Below are 16214 nucleotides of genomic sequence, written 5' to 3'. Positions count from 1 at the left end.
CCTTGTATGAATAAACCACTGTTTGTTATCCATCTCCCTATGAAGGAGCCATTCAATTGTTTTCTTTTTTTTTTTTTGCTACACAAATATCATTGTCTATGTCTCATCACACATATATACAAGAAATTTTCTAGGATAGACCCCTAGAAGTGAAGCTGCTTGTCTTTGGGTCTGAGGTGTTCATCTTGGCGAGGTATTGCTAAATTATTTTTCCAAACTGGTTGACTCCATTTGCACCCCTACTTACATTTCCCCCATCCTCCCCAGCCTTTTGTGCTAGCAGACATAACTTGCCCATCTAATGAGTGTGAAATGATGTCTCATTGTGACTTTAATGTGCATTTCCCTAATTACTAATGGGGCTAAGTATATTTTTCACCTACTGATTGGCCACTCAAGTTTCGCTCCTTGTGAGTTGCTGGGAATATACATGCCAATTTTTCAATTGTATTTTTCAGATTAATTTGTCAGTGTTGTTTATATAATCTGGATGGCAATCTTTCATAAATATGTACCACAACAATCTTTTCCCTGCCTTATTTAGAAAATTATTCCCTTTTCTGATGTCAGGAAGTCATTATCTTATGATTTACTTTAAACACTTTGACATATTGCTCTTTGGGGTTAGGTCTCTGACCTTCTTGAACTTTATTTCTGTGCATGATCTAAGGTAGGGCTGCAGTTCTTCTTTCGAAGTAAGGGTTCAGATTTGCCCACTTTTAAAACTTGGGTTTGTCATATTGTTGAAGTATGAGTTCTTCATATATTCAAGATACAAGTCTTTTGAAAGATATATGCATTACAAATAGTTTCTTCCAGTTTGTGGTTTGCTTTTCATTTTTTTTAACAATGGTTTTGAAGAGCAGAAAAAGAAATGAGGCTGTCTGATCTTGCCCTCTCTCCCCACCTTCTCCTTCCTTCCCTTTTCCTGGCACTAGATTCACTAGGAGTAGGGGAACTTGTGGCCAAAAATATATAAAGAACTTCTATAAATCAATAGGGAAAAGACCAAAAAAAAGTAATAGAAAAGCAAGCTCATGATTTGAGTAGACAAATTAGAGAAGTGGAAACCGAAATGTCCAATAAACAGGTGGAGTCAAGCTTAGCAGCCATTAGGGAAATGCAAGTTAAACTACCAGCCAGGCGCTGTCGCTCATGCCTGTAATCCCAACACTTTAGGAGGCTGAGGTGGGCGGATCACAAGGTTAGGAGATAGAGACCATCCTGACCAACATGGTGAAACCCCATCTCTACTAAAAATACACACAAAAAAATTAGCTGGGCATGGTGGTGCACACCTGTAGTCCCAGCTACTCAGGAGGCTGAGGCAGAAGAATTGCTTGAACCCAGGAGGCGGAGGTTGCAGTGAGCTGAGATTGTGCCACTGCACTCCAGCCTGGCGACAGAGCAAGACTCTGGCTCAAAATAAATAAATAAAATAAAATAAAATAAAAATAAAATAAAATAAAACAAACTACCATTTCACACACATCATCTGACTGAAAACATTTAAGAAGATGAATAGCAAATGAAGTCCAGAAACTCACACAAGGTTGGTTGAGTGTAAACTGAAACAATCATTTTGGAGAGAAATTTGGCAATCTCTTGTAATGTTAAAAGCTCTTTGACTCCTAAATATATGTCCTAGAGAAATTCCAGCAAATGTGCACAAAGACATATAAAAGATGCTTACTATTTGTTAATCTGGAAGTAACACAGGGGTCATTAATAGGGGGTTAGAAAAAGAAAGTGTATATCACTAATGAACTAGATCTATATGTAACAGCACTGTATCAGTCAGATGTATTGCAATAATGCTGCATAACAAAACACCCCAAAACTGACTTATAACAACAGGTATTTAATTTTGGCTAGTGTGTCTCTGCTTCAGCTGGGCTGTAGTAGTCTGTTTTCACAGTGATGATAAAGACACACCTAAAACTGAGGGAAAAAAGAGATTTAACTGGACTTACAGTTCCACAAGGTTGAGGAGGCCTCAGAATCACGGCAGGAGGCAAAAGGTACTTCTTACATGGCAGCAGCAAGAGAAAAATGAAGAAGCAAAAGCAGAAACCCCTGATAAACCCATCAGATCTCTTGAGACTCATTCACTATCACGTGAATAGCATGGGAAAGACTGGTCCCCATGATTCAATTACCTCCCCTTGGTCCCTCCCACAACACAGGGGAATTCTGGGAGATACAATTGAAGTTGAGATTTGGGTGGGGCCACAGCCAAACCATATCATGGGGTTTGGCCAGTCTAGCCTAGGATTGGCTCGACTTGGCTCAGGTCATTTTGTGATTAGTGTGCTCCTCACATTTCATCTTCTCTGGGCCCAGTAGGCCATCCAGAACATGTGTAAGCCAGTGACACTACAGGCAGCTCTGGGAGCCAGTTTATATACCAACTCCTGATGGTACGTCCAGCCTGCTGCCCAGGAAGGAAGCCAGTGCTGGCAGCTGGAAGGCGCCTGGCGTGTATGGGAGCATCAAGAGCATGGGGAGATGCACTGCAGTGGCCAGCACAGACCTCCAGTCTGTTATCACAGTCTCACTCTCTGTAATAAAAAGGTTAATAAGGTAACAAGGAGGTTACGTTGCTGTTTTAATTTTCTTTCCTTGACTAAATTATGTTTAACATCTCTTCATGCTCAAAAGTTTTTTGTATGTCTTCTGTGAATTCTTTTGTGTCATTTGCTCATTTATCTACTTGTGTGGTTTTTGCCTTGAAGAAAATTTAAATTTTAATTTAGTTAAATGTATAAAGTTTTATCTTCATAGCCTCTGGATTTCTTTCTTTCTTCCCCTGAGATAGACCTTCCCTATTACATGATAATTTTAAAAATTCTCCAATGTTTTTTTCTAGTACATTTATAGTTTCCTTCCATTTTGTATTTGTTTTGCTGCTGGGACTCTGGACACTGTTAATTGCCCTACTCATCTCTTCCTTATGTATTTGGTTTGCTATGTTTATCATATTCATTTTTTTTTCTTCCAGTCAGTCTTGCTCTGTCGCCCAGGCCAGAATGCAGGAGCACAATCTCTGCCCACTGTAGCCTCAACCTCCTGGGCTCAAGTATTTCCCCTACTTCGCCTTCCTGAGTAGCTGGGACTACAGGCTCACACCTCTACACACACCCAGCTCATTTTTGTATTTTGAGTGGAGACAGGGTTTCACTATGACGCCCAGCCTGGTCTCGAACTCCTGGGCTCAAGGGATCCACCTGCCTTGGCCTCCCAAAGTGCTGGGATTAACAGGTGTCAGATACTGTGTCTGGCTGTTTATCATATTCTTAATTCCTGATTGTAAAATTATTTCTGGACTCTTATTTTCACCCCTTGAGTCATCTATATGTTCACGTGCCAGCCCCACTGCTTGCATTTCTGTAGCCTTGCAGATGGTATCTTTATCTTAGACTTTTTAGTAGCTGGGAGTGCCAGTGTCCCTCTCAATGCTCTGCTTTTCCAGGAATATCTTGGTTATTTCTTACATGTTTGTTTTTCCCAGAGGGCTTTAGAAACAGCATGCCAATTCCAGTATCTGCTTCCTCCCCCCGTCCTCCAAAAGCATTTGTGTTTTTACTGAGAAGATGCTACATTTATACATTAAAGACATTTGACAGGAAACACAAAAATACAGATACCTCAGCAGGCCCTAGGTATTTTTCATGGCACTTATTTGTCAGGTCCTGCCTCACATACAAAAGCACGCAGGGCACTTGCCACCTTCTCTTCCCCAAAGTGCATCAGTGTGGTGACCATGACGGGAACAGAAAAGGGGAAGGAAGCTGAGATCCTGGCAGAATAAAATGTGGCATGGAATTAAATAGTTAATATGTAAATATAATGAAATTAATAGCATTTATCGACCACATAAGCACTTTAGTCGATTATCTCAGTTCATAGTCACAACTCCTATGAGGCAGGTGCTACTAATATTATCCTGATTCATCAATAAAAACGAGGCTCAGAAAGATTAAGTCACTTTCACTCAACTAATCATCAGTAGAGCTGGAATTTGATCCAGGTGTAGGCTCCGCACTCTTAACCTCCAAGCTGAGCTGAGCTGCTAAGTGAAGTTCAACTGCTTCTGGGAGGCTGGGTAGAGAAAAAAAAGAGAAATATGTTTGCTGAATCAATTGCTGCCGGCCAAGGGCAAGGCCTTTGCACCTGGCATTGCAGCTGATTGACGCTGCAGAATCTGCAGGAATTCAGAGCCTGGGGCTCCTGCTGTATGGGACACGGAATGGGAAGATGAAGTCATCACCCCAGTGTGTCCCAGGTCTTTGTCAGAGGACGAAATGCTGACATTTCAGGTGGGCGGAAGACCCTTGCTGCTATCATGACCCTTAATCCTGAGGTTAGAGAGCCAAGGCGGGGGTCCTGTAGGGGTCTGAAAATATCCATCCCAACCATGTCCACCCACCCTGCTCAGGGAGCCGCCTGCAGGGAGAACACCAAGTTCCACTGGGCTCGGGGCAGTGCCGGAGCTCCCTGCCCCCGGCCTCCTGGGAAGCACCAGCTCGCAGAGGGACCAGCTCGTGCTGGGGTCAGTGCCTGCTCTGATACCTGGTAGTCCCTGGCAGCTTGGGGGCTTCCTTGTTGCTGGGGTGTGGTCTTCTGGTCAGAAGCTCCAGTCCTGCTGGGGAAGCCAGCTGAAGGCATCCGGCTCCCCTCAGGGCCCCCCAGCCTCCTTTCCTGAGGGTCTGGGGTGATAACTAAGTTTGGAAATCCCTTGAGGGGTTGAGGTTCTAGAGCAGTGGTTTCAATGGTAGGGGTGCTTCCCTAGGGAACATTTCAAAATGGCTGGAGACATTTATAGTTGTCATGGCCAGGAGCAGGGAGAAGGGCTCTGCTAGCATCTGGTGGGTAAAGGGAAGGGGTGCTGCTAAGCATCGTAGGATGCACAGAACAGTGCCCTCTCTTGCTCCCCGTCCCCCACAAAAAACCCAAAGAATTATCTAGCCCAAATTGTCAACAGTGCCAGGGCTTGGACATCCTGTCTTCCAGGGCTTCGGTTAGCACCGTAACCCTTGGGAGCTGGTTTAAAATGTGAAGTCTAGAATCCCGTGTGAGACTCTAAACCTGCAGGGTGCAGTGTGGGACCCAGGAACCTGTACTTTCAAGCATTCCAGGTTATTCTATTACAGGTAGACCACACTCTACATTGACAAGTAGCACTGCAGGCCGCACCTGGCGCATGATTCCCGAACTCTGGCCCCGTGTGGGTCTGCCTGTGGCAGAGGCACCTGGAGAGCTGGCTAAAGCCCCAGCCTCCTTCATCCCTGGAGGTTCTGTTGTAATAGGCATGGCTTCCATCCCAGAATTCCATGGGTTGTTTTGTTTGGCTTGAGTGATTCTTTTTTTTTTTTTTTTCAATTATTTTTAAGTTGACAAAAATTGCGTACATGTAGGTATATACCATGTTTGGAAATGTGTATACATTGTGAAATGGCTAAATTGAGCTAATAACAAATGCATACCTCACTTTTCATTTTGTGAAATCTACTCTTATCGATTTCCAAGCATACAACACACTGTTGAGCACTTTGTCACTGTGGGCTGCACACTAGGTCTCTTGGACTTACTCCTCTTGTCTAACTGAAATTCTCTACCTTTTGACCAATATTTCCCCAATGAGAGATTCGTATTTAGATTTGCTAACCCAGTCTGTGCCCTAAATGCACACAGGACTCTGATCATCTGCCCTCATCTTCCGGTGTGACAAGTCAAGCAAAACTGCGGTGGCTGCCAGCTGATTTCATTCCCGGAAGCCCAAAGCTTTATCAGCGGAAGGTTACGTCCAGCACGCAGATAAGATTAGCCACGCCTCTCACTTCACCTCCAGCTCCTCACTTTTCCAGAATTATCAACTATCCTATTTCTGTTCAAAGTAGCCAAAATTAACCGAGGGCTGCTCTTCGGGGGCTTCTGCAGGGAGCGTGCACCCTATGGCCAGCAGGAGCAGCACCTCCCTCCGTCGACCAAGAATCTGTGGCATCCCTGTTACAGAATGGAATGTGCTAGATCTCTCAGGGATGTTGAGGTAGGAAACAGTTCCGGAAGATGGAACCAGAAGACGATTCGGGAAGCCTGGGATCAGACTGGAGAACGGCAGGGCTCTTCAGCATGGTCCTTTGGTTTCCGAAGCAGTGCCTGGCACCTTGTAATGGCTCAATGCTCGTCAGCCATTGCCACTATGAAATATTCCTGAAGGGCGTTTCCTCCAGGCTGTGGTATTGTCTGGAGAATTATTGTGGCTCCCTGCTCAAGCCTATGGCTCTAGGGCCACCATCTCTGACCTCCACACCATCCACCCCCAGCGATGCACCGACTGGACAAGGTCTCCCTGGAGACTTCATCCTGCCCGTAGGTGCTGCCCTCTGTTGGCCATACTCTTTGTGTGCAGCTTAACTTTTCTTGGTTACCTTTACTTTTTTTTCTCAGTGGCTTTGTTCTCCCTCTCAGCGTGGCCTCCAAGGCCACTTCCTGCTCTGCCACTTGGTATGGTTCAGGGCTGCCCTGCTGTCAGCCACGGCCCATTTTTAGAGCTCTTTTGCGTCGTGTAGGTTCATGAGCATCAGAGGCTGATATTTACTGATGTGCCTCCCACATTGGGGGAGGTGGGTGGGGTTTGAAACTGAGAACTCTAACAAAAGTTGGGTACATAGTGACTGCGTCCAAACCCCTGCACCAAGAGACTGGACCAACCCTAGCATGGCTTCTGGCAGCCCAAAGTGGCATCCCTGGGACCACCTGGCCACCCTTTGAGTTCCTGTCTGAAAAGCTCAAGGCCGTCAAAATCGTTCAGTGTTTGTTCCTACCAACACCTGACAACAGGCCTCTGACCACCCCTCCACCCAACTTTCTTAGAGCATTTACGTTAAAAACGCTTAGAGTTGTACCTCCTTCCCTTGTCCCTTTGAGATGTACACGCATGTCTGTCCAGGAGTGTCTTTCTCAAGAGCCTGAGAGCCAGTCCTTTGAAATGGCATCATCAGGAAGGATGGGGCCTGTCTCCCAGGCTCTGGGGGAGGACAGAAGCTAATTTCCATCACTGCCACCTGGCACACACAGCTGGCCCAGCCACAGTAACACAAACAGCCCTTTGTAAGTCTTCACTCCCATGGTTCCTGAGCCCCGGAGTGCCCTTTCGTGACTCCTACGTTCTCCCATTAAACTGTCCAGTCCCCCTGCACAGATCTGAATGGAGCTCAGCTTCTCCCATCAGTGGTTAATGAATAAGATCTGTTTTCGTAGCTTTTACTAAGGTCCAGCTTAGTTTATCTTTGACAGACCCACTTACCCTGCAGGTTCCCGCCTCGGGCGTGGAGAGAAAGCCTCTGGGAGGAACATGGTCCTCACCAAAGCGTGGGAGACTAGATCACGCCAGGGAGTGCAGTGGACATGAGCTCTGGGCCCCTCTCCTCTCTCCTGGAATGGCTGCACAGGAAGGAAGGATCGAAGACGTGAGAAACGCCACCCTGCCTGGGAAGGAGCTGCCAGCCCTCAGCAGTCCAGAGGCTGCCCAGAGAGCAGGAAGCAGCTCTCCAGGACTCCACCTCCCAGGTCCAGATGATGCCACCCAGGGTGCTCAGTGAGAATTCACCTACAGCCACACACATCCCGGGAGAGTGTCTAAAGATGCCACCAATCCAACATTATGGAAGGCAAGAACTCAGCAGAAACCGAGATGGGGAAGCAGTCATTTGGGATACCTGCCCCCCATCCCAATCCTGGGCCAACGCAGATCTTCAGCATCCTGAACCTGAAGTCCCCATGGTGGGCCTGTGGCGGGCTGGGTGTGGCTTTAGAGATGCAGTTGCAGGAACTGGCTGAGTGGTTCCCCCAGGCCCAGGGCTGACCCACAGCGACCTGGGAAAATGGGCCCAGAAGGTCCCTCCTTGTTTAGTGTCATCTTTCCAGGTCCAGCTTCACTGGGTCCACAGGGTCCCCATCCTGAAGTCACTGTTTTTCAGCCCCCACCCGCCCACTCACTCCCAGCCCACTGCAGTCTGACTTTACTGCCCATCACCAAAGATGACCTTGACTTCTTGGAGGTAGAGGACAATGGGGGTCTGTGTTGCCTCAACCACTCTCTCCTGTTGAACCTCTCATCCTCCTGAGTGACACTCACCTGGTTGTCTTCTGGCTGCCTGCAACCTCCCAGCATCCTCCACGGGCCCACCTTCACCCACCCACCCCGTGACCTCACACTCCCTGGGGTTCTCTTCTGGGTTTTTCTCACACGGAACCCCCTGAGCAACCTGCACCCCTCAGGGATCACCGGTTATTTATGCCGATGGCTCCAACTCTGCATCCTGCAGCCTCATCTTCCTCCGGACCATCCACCCCACCCATCCAACCACTACCAACACTTCCACGGGGTGCCCTGGACACACACGACTCAGCAGAAAACAAAAAACAAAACACCCCAGCTCCCACAGCCACTCTCAGACCTGCCCCTGCTGCACTCCCCACCACCGGCAGCCTCAGTCTCTATGGGTCACAGCCATGCAGCTCCCCCCTCGCTTCTCTGTCCTCACCACTTCCACCAGGGGCCCTAATAAAGATGTCAGACCAGCCTGCCAGCCACTGTGTAGCTTGTAGAGATAACGCTAGAAATCCAGATGGCCGTGTCACGGCCCTGCTTTAAATCCCTTTCACGGCTCCCATGGCCCTTGGGATCCATCCAAGCTCCTCAGCTGGCTTTCCGCCCTCAGTGCTCTGGTGCCTCCATTGTGCGCCTTCCAGTCCCGCCCCACCCTCCTGTCCCTCCAGGGAAGTTCTTTCAGCTCTGCCCTGAGCTACAGGCTGGGCTGGAGGGCTGGGCTCCTGCTGCCCGCTTCCCCACTGGCCCTGCAGGAAGCCGCGCTGGCAGATCCCAGCCCTAGGCTATTTCATGAGGCAGGCCTTGGAGCCGCTGGGGACCTGCTTCACTGCACAGCGCCAGGAGTCCTGCACTCTGTCCTCTGGGGCCCAGACGAGTGGTGCTCAAAGCTGCACTTGAACAAGTCCTTGGTCTTCCTGCCAGGCCTGGTTCTCCGCGGAATCTGGGCAGTCAGCAGCGGGCCGGATTTTCCTCCAGATCTCAGGAAAGCAGTCCTGGGTGTCTGTGTTCATAACTGCAGCTCCCGGAATCCTTCCCTGCTCCCCTCCCCAGACCCACCCATCGGAGAAACAAGAATCAGGTCGGCGGGGCAGGGGACCTGCACACAGGCGGAGGCCAGGGCTTTGTCACCAAACAGTAATCTTTTCATCACCATTATTTATTAGATATGAACCAGGTTTTCAACACAAGTCACACTCAACACCCTCACCCAACAGGAGGGGCAACAGAGGCCCGGAGAGGGAGTGTTGGGGGAGGATGTCAATGGGAGGCCCCAGCCTGAGCCCTGAGCAGCTGGCCAGCCAGGAACTGGCATGTGAGAGGCATCCTATTCTCCTGCTGCTCGAAAGACAATGCCCACTGAACAGGACAGCAGGCCAGATCAGCAGTCCATACAGAAGCAAGGCTGGCGTTTCTTCCCCCGGAGCACCGGTGGGGACAGACCCTCAGCTGGGAGCCAGGCAAGGCGGGTGAGCTCTGTGCTAACCACTAACCACACCGGGAGCTTGGGTAAGCATGAGGGCAAGGCTGGAGAGGCCCGGGACCCCTGCGTGTTGCTTCCCACTCCTGCCAGGCCGGCACATCCCCATTCTTCACCATCCCTAGCACAGAGCCCAGGGCCCGGGGGCAGAGGGCAGGGCTGGCGCAGGAGCAGGGCTGGCCCGCCCCATAGCGCCACTCCCACTGCCCCTTCCCCGCTCTCATCCCAGCTCTGGTCACTTAGATGCTGCCATGAGAGGCTCTGAAATCCACCCCCACTGCAGCCTGAGGCCCAAGTCAGGGCCCAAACCTGCCCTGTGCTCAGTGCAGTGCGGCGTGTCAAACCTGCACTGACAGGCTGGGGTCGGGGAGGGAAGACATCTGCTGAGGGGAGGTCTGGGTGGGAGGAGGGGGAACAGGATATTCTGAGGAGACACAGCAAAGGGTGCCAATATCTAGGACTGAGGCCATCTGGACCCACATGACTATGTTGCTTTTTGTGTGTGAATGTTTCTCTACTTTAACATTTTCAGAAATTTCACATCTAGATGTGTCAGAAAAGTAACAATTCCATGCCAGAGAAAAGGCCTTGCCTATAACCCAATAGAGGCCCACCAGTTCCCAGCAGGATGGTGGCAGAGCTGCTGACGGGGCACTGACTCCCAGGCCTGGGCCGGAGCACCCTCCACGCGGACACGGGTCCTCCTCAGGATGGGCTGAGTCCTGGCATCTGCCCCATCTGTAAAGGGAAGGACCCCACCCATACCAGCTCCCCAGCAGCATCTCCTTGGGAAAGATGGCGAACTCCAGAGCAGTGCGGGTACTGGAGCAGGACATCCCCTCGGCCACTGCTGTGCCCCGGGCTCCCCAGGGCCCAGGCTGGCTGGGAAGACTGGGAAGACTTCCAGGGACCAGGCAGGCCCTGCAGGTCCGGGTCTCTGGGTGCCAGCGGGAGGGAGCTGGAGACCAGACACAGCTGTGTGGGGGAGGGTCCGGACGAAGGGGTTGTCAGGGACAGTGGAGCCACAGGCATTCTGAGAGCTGGGCACCTGAAAAGCACATCACACGGAAGGGTCCCGGCCTTGCGGTGGAGACTCCGCTCCCCCCGACCCTCCCTGGAAAGCCCCCTCACCCTTGCCCAGATGGTCCTCAGCTTACCCTCTCCCTCCCTCCGTCCAGGTTAGGGTCTTGCGTTGGGGTGAAGTGCTGTGAGGATGGGGGGTGGGGAGTGGTGCTGGGAGCATGGCTCCCATTTCATCCCTGGCGGCCAACACAGTGCCAGGCAGGCAGGGAGTCCATGCTCAGTCCTTTCCCCGCCTTTTTTTTTTTCATGAAATAAATAGATGCCTGAATCCCAACAAGAAGTCTAACCACAGCCTTTTCTTTCCCCTCTTCCCCACCCACACTGCTTGCCCGCACAGTACCTGGGTCGGGGCGGCAGGTCACTCTCACCCACACCCCTCACCCACATGGTACCTGCCCCAGCCCTCGTCCACACAGTACCTGGGTCAGGCAGGCAGGTCACTCCCACAGGAAGCGCACGTACCAGATGGTCTCATTCTTCAGCTGGGGCCCGAACAGGGGGTTTAGCTGTGCCAGGATGGCGATGAGCCAGCTGCCAGGGACAGCAAAGCGTGGTGAGCCTGGCACAGGAGGGTCCTCCCACACCCACAGGGGAGGCCTCGGTCACATTCTTTTGGATGCAGCCAACCCAGCAGATGGCAGGGCCTGTGTTCCCAGGGTGAAGGGCCCAGGGCGCCATCCACACTCCTGCAGGTTCATGGGGTTGGTATGGCATTTGTGGGTTTGGTTTCGGTTTCATTTGATGTTCGGTAGATCTGAAGGATCCCCGAGTTGGGGCTGAACCTGGGGTTAGGGAAGAGGGGAGGCAGCCTCAGGGGCGCTTTGGGAGCGACTCCCAGCTGTGCCCTCAGACATTTCTGTCCAGGCTCCCCAGGCTCCACACACCAGAGCAAACAGGGTGGGCCTGGCAGGCAGCACATCAGAATCATCTCCTCTTAGGAGAGAGAAGGAACTACCCCAAGACGTGAGGAGCTGACGGGTCCGGGGCCTCCTGCCTAGGCTGCTGCCAGGCCACCGCTGTTCAGGCCAGAAAACCCTCAGGGACCTGGTCCCACCTGTCATCACTGTTGGACGTGTGGGTGGCTGTCTGGCCCGTCATTCGTGACAAAGCTCCCACCTTCATTGCCACCGTAGTTAGTAGGTCCCCATGCTCTGCCCCCCATGACCATCCACACTGCTTTGTCTGTTTCTGCAGGAAGGATCAATATTGTTCCTCTATGAATCCCTCACAGTAGGTAGGAGGACCTAACACCCAGGAAGCCATGAGAAATTGTTGCCTCCTTTACATCAGCATTCTCTCTGAGTTTATGTTTTGTAAATATCATTTCTAGGTGTAACATTTTCTTAGAATGGCCCCACCTTTCTACCTCTATGCATCCAATTTGCAGTGTGCTTTCTGTTTCCCGTATGTTGATTCGGTCAGTATTTGGGATTACCCCACATCTTGTGTAGACTCCGTCTCCCCCACTCGCCCAGCTACCAAACCCAAGCTCCTCTGAGGCCCTGCCATGGGCAAGTGAGAATCTTTTGTCAAGCCCTGAAGGACCTAGAAATAGCATTAAGAGAAAGGGCCTTAGAGATGCTCTGTCTAGGAAGAATTTTGAAAAAAAAAAAAAAAAGTGTGTTTAAGTTAAACCATGTGTTAAGAGTCATCATTATAGGCCGGGCGCGGTGGCTCAAGCCTGTAATCCCAGCACTTTGGGAGGCCGAGACGGGCGGATCACGAGGTCAGGAGATCGAGACCATCCTGGCTAACACAGTGAAACCCCGTCTCTACTAAAAATACAAAAAACTAGCCGGGCGAGGTGGCGGGCGCCTGTAGTCCCAGCTACTCGGGAGACTGAGGCAGGAGAATGGCATAAACCTGGGAGGCGGAGCTTGCAGTGAGCTGAGATCCGGCCACTGTACTCCAACCTGGGCGGCAGAGCAAGACTCCGTCTCAAAAAAAAAAAAAAAAAAAAAAAAAGAGTCATCATTATTTCTAACAAGTTTAGTTTTTGTCAGTAGGAGGCTTATACATTTCTGGGTGCAGTGGCGTGCGCCTGTAATCCTAGCTACTCAGGAGGCTGAGGTGGAAGGATCGCTTAAGCCAAGGAGTTCAAGCATAGCCTTAGCCACATGGCAAGACCCTGTCCCTACAGAAAATTTAAAAATCAGCGAGGCGTGGTGGCACACGCCTGTGGTCAAAGCTAGGCTGAGGTGGGAGGATGGCTGGAGCCCAGAAGGTTGAGGCTGCAGTGAGCTATGATCCCACCACTGCACTCTAGCCTGGGCAACAGAGTAAGACCATGTCAATTAACTAATTAGTTAACAGCCAGGTGCAGTGGTGTGCACCTGTCATCCCAGCTCCTTGGGGAGGCTGAGGCAGAAGGATCATTTGAGCCCAGGAGTTTGAGACCATACTGGCCTGGTCTCAAGACCAGGGGTCTTGACAAGACCCCATTTCAATCAATCAATCAATAAAACATAAGGTAAAATAAGAGAATTGATTAATAGGAATAAAGAATCCATGATCTAATCAGATAAAATAGTTTTAACTATGATAACATACATCAAATCAGAAATCAATCAAGTAAATTTTTTGAAAGTGGGTTTTGTCTTATGTATTTGAAAAATTTGGCAACCCTGGAAAATATTCCAGTTGCTTTCAAAAGAATCTATTACCTCTTAAAGAATCAGCATCTCATCACTTTACCTGTCCTGTTTCGACTGTTCTAAGAACACCCAACTATGCCAAGCTTAACCCATAAAAATAATGTACAAGACATAGGAAGATGGGAAGCCCAACAGCCTTAATGCAGCTCGATTAACCACAAGACAGGCCTCCCCGCAAACTAGAACTTGAACTTATCTCTTGGTTGGCAGCCAGGACCATCTAAACGCGGAGCAATGTAACAGCAGGATTGGGATGGATGCGGGGGCAGGGCCTTTTTCTTTTTCCTTTTTAAAAAAATTTAATAAAGAGGGATTGGCTATTGTGAATCGCAGTTTTGGCAAGAGACCAAACAATGGACACTGAGGATCTGGAAACTGATTCCCTCACACTGTCCAGGTACTCGAGTCCCTGGGAATGTTCTTCTATATCCCCAGGGTACCTATCCCAAGTTTGAAGACTTACTCTCACCTACTGGTTCTTTTTTTAGAGTCGGATTCTCACTCTCTTGCCCAGGCTGGAGTGCAGTGGTATGATCTTGGCTCACCACAACCTCCATCTCCCCGGTTCAAGCGATTCTCCTGCCTCAGCCTCCTGAATAGCTGGGACTACAAGCACGCGCCACCAGGCCTGGTTAATTTTTGTATTTTTAGTAGAGATGGGGTTGCACTATGTTGGCCAGGCTGGTCTCGAACTCCTGACCTTGTGATCCACCCTCCTCAGCCTCCCAAAGTGCTGGGATTACAGGCGTGAGCCACCGTGCCTGGCTTCTCACCTAGTGGTTCTAAGATGGCTGCATTCCAGTCACCTGGGGGCATTCATGAACAACAGGAATTCCCAAGTGCAGATCTCGAGAGTTGTAATTTCATGGCTCTAGGGTGCAGCCTGAAAACTGTTTGAACAATCACTCCAGGTGACCCAGTCAGGCACAGACAGCACTGATGTGGCCAACTCCTTCCTTGCCCAGGTGAGAAAACTACAGCCCACAGGGCCAGAACACTGGGGCAGAGCCAGATCCAGAGCCCAGGGTTCATGACTTCTGGCCCACTGCTCTCTTTCCCATTCCACACCACCTCCACTCCTGTTGTTTTATAGGTTCAGCCTTTCAAAAGGCATTTACTACCAGGACAGAAGGAAGAGCAGGCTAGGGTGAAGAAGAAAGGAGGGAGGACAAAGGAACTGGCTGATTTTGAGCTGGGGAGAGTAGTACTTACAAGAGGTAACAGCAGACGGCGGTGGCGACCAGCATGGTGATGATCACTCTGCAGCAGAAGAGGACACGGGTCAGGACAGATGCAGCCAGCACCTCACAATGCCTGGCCAGGAGCAGAGCAAGAAGAGCTCCTGGTGTCAGCTCTTTTCCATTGGCCTTCCTGATGCCTCCTGAACACAGGAGGCTGAGTTCTACTCAGGGTAAGAATAGCAAGCCAGAAAATAAAAACTGAAAGTGTCACCTCACAGAGAGGCCAACCTTGACCACATCCAAGTTGCCTTAAGAATCCTTCCCTTCATCTCCCTTCTCTACCACCCAGTATTTCTCCATCTTAATGCAGATGTGTTGCGGAAAGGCAGTGCTCAGAGCTGCATTTGTGGAAACCCACCAGGGAGTGGTCTGTGGAATTCAAAATTCATGGAGCAAGGGGAAGGAAAACAATAGGCTAGAAGACAGGACAAGAAGCAGGCAGCCTGTGAGCCACTTCTGAGGCCCGGTGACTTGTTACAAAGAGAACAGGGACTAGCCACTTTGTGTGTACTCAAAGACCAGAGACAGAAGCTTCAAGTGCAGCAGGAGAAATTTCAGTCAAACTGAAGCGAGAACTCACCAAGATTAGCAGGAGATGCAAGACATGAAAATGGTTTACAAAGTGAAGCTGTGGGATCCCAAGCCTTGCTCGTCTTTAAGAACAAAGGCAGCACTCACAAGTCCAAAGGGCCTTTGGGCAAAGCTAACTCTAATCCAAACCAGGCCCTTGATCTTTGATGTAAAGCACTGCAAGCTGGTGCTGGAGGCAGGAGCACTGGATCCCTTTTTCAACATTACTAAGCAGGTTGTGCCAGTCCTGGCTGGGCGCTGGGTAGACAATGGTGAATTGGACAAACTCCAGCCTCTGGGAACATGCAGTCAAGGGAAGGGTGCTTTGCAACTGAGGATAATATGACGCAGAAACTGGTGAATGGCGCAGCAATCTGCTAGAGGACCTTCGAAAAATAACGCCAGCGAAACTTATCCCATACCTACAAAGTGCCATGCACTCGAGGGGTTTTAAATGCGTTACCGCAGGTCATCCTCACAGCAGCCTTTTAAGGCAGGAGTCGACATTATCTCCATTTTACCCATAAAGAAACTGAGACTTGATATTGGCTCCAGGTCACACAGCTAGCAAGGAGTGGAGAAACTGCGTCAGTGCCACCTGTGCCCTTTACTGGCTGCAGGAGGGATGACAGCCATCTCCAATGTCACTCTTCTCTTTACCTTCTGTATATGCCCTCTCGCCCCACCTCCCGCCTGTTCCCGGCTGTCAGAGACCCAGGTGCAGAGAGACCTCACAGGTGGCGTCCGGGTTCCTGGCGTCCCTCCTGCGGACGCTCGCTGCTGGGCAGGAAGCCGCCGCCCCGGGGCGGAGGGGAGAGCCCGGCCAAGGGGCCAGAGTGGAGAGGTCTGCAGTGCCTGTGCGCCTTCCTTACCCGCGGTTGGGTCCCTTCGGCACGAACCAGGGCCCGGCGATGCCGATGAGGCCCCAGAACGTGGTGAAGATGATGACCGGGAGGGCGAATGAGTGCGCCGTCATGGCCGGGCGCAGGATGCCCAGGTGGGATGCAGGGCCGAGCAGCGGGCGCTGCAGATGCGCGGGTCCCCGGCCGGGCAGCGCGCTGAGCATGCGCAAC

General features: G+C 50.7%; 1 protein-coding gene and 3 long non-coding RNA genes across 9 annotated transcripts in view; 2 read left to right on the top strand and 2 right to left on the bottom strand.

Annotated features, from left to right (window-relative positions):
• Positions 1-2783, top strand: part of LOC123572283 (uncharacterized) — a 19756-nt gene extending 16973 nt beyond the window's left edge. For both annotated transcript variants that reach the window (XR_006696693.2, XR_012433031.1), the window contains one exon: positions 2344-2783. This is a non-coding gene — a long non-coding RNA (uncharacterized lncRNA). The remainder of the gene's footprint in view (positions 1-2343) is intronic.
• LOC135970273 (uncharacterized) lies at positions 1846-7517 on the bottom strand. The gene is made up of 2 exons (XR_010585921.2): positions 7310-7517; positions 1846-4101 (listed from the first exon to the last, which is right to left on the bottom strand). It is a non-coding gene; the product is annotated as an uncharacterized lncRNA (long non-coding RNA).
• LOC141409956 (uncharacterized) lies at positions 4188-10950 on the top strand. The gene is made up of 2 exons (XR_012433033.1): positions 4188-4319; positions 7317-10950. It is a non-coding gene; the product is annotated as an uncharacterized lncRNA (long non-coding RNA).
• On the bottom strand, positions 9257-16214 carry ATP6V0E2 (ATPase H+ transporting V0 subunit e2). 5 transcript variants are annotated; one of them, XM_045388154.3, is made up of 4 exons: positions 16014-16214; positions 14543-14644; positions 11096-11207; positions 9257-10641 (listed from the first exon to the last, which is right to left on the bottom strand). In XM_045388154.3, exons 1-3 carry the CDS (start codon positions 16205-16207, stop codon positions 11114-11116), a joined length of 390 nt encoding a protein of 129 aa, XP_045244089.1. In that variant the 5' UTR covers positions 16208-16214; the 3' UTR covers positions 9257-10641; positions 11096-11113. The 5 variants fall into 5 exon arrangements, with proteins under 5 accessions (XP_045244089.1, XP_045244090.1, XP_045244091.2 ...); XM_045388155.2 differs by having other exon boundaries at positions 14543-14590; XM_045388156.3 differs by having other exon boundaries at positions 11139-11207; positions 14543-14590.

Source organism: Macaca fascicularis, chromosome 3, assembly GCF_037993035.2.
Source record: "Macaca fascicularis isolate 582-1 chromosome 3, T2T-MFA8v1.1".
NCBI lineage: Eukaryota > Metazoa > Chordata > Mammalia > Primates > Cercopithecidae > Macaca > Macaca fascicularis.
The sequence above is the reverse complement of the archived record's forward strand: the minus strand, read 5'-3'. Positions and strand labels throughout refer to the sequence as shown.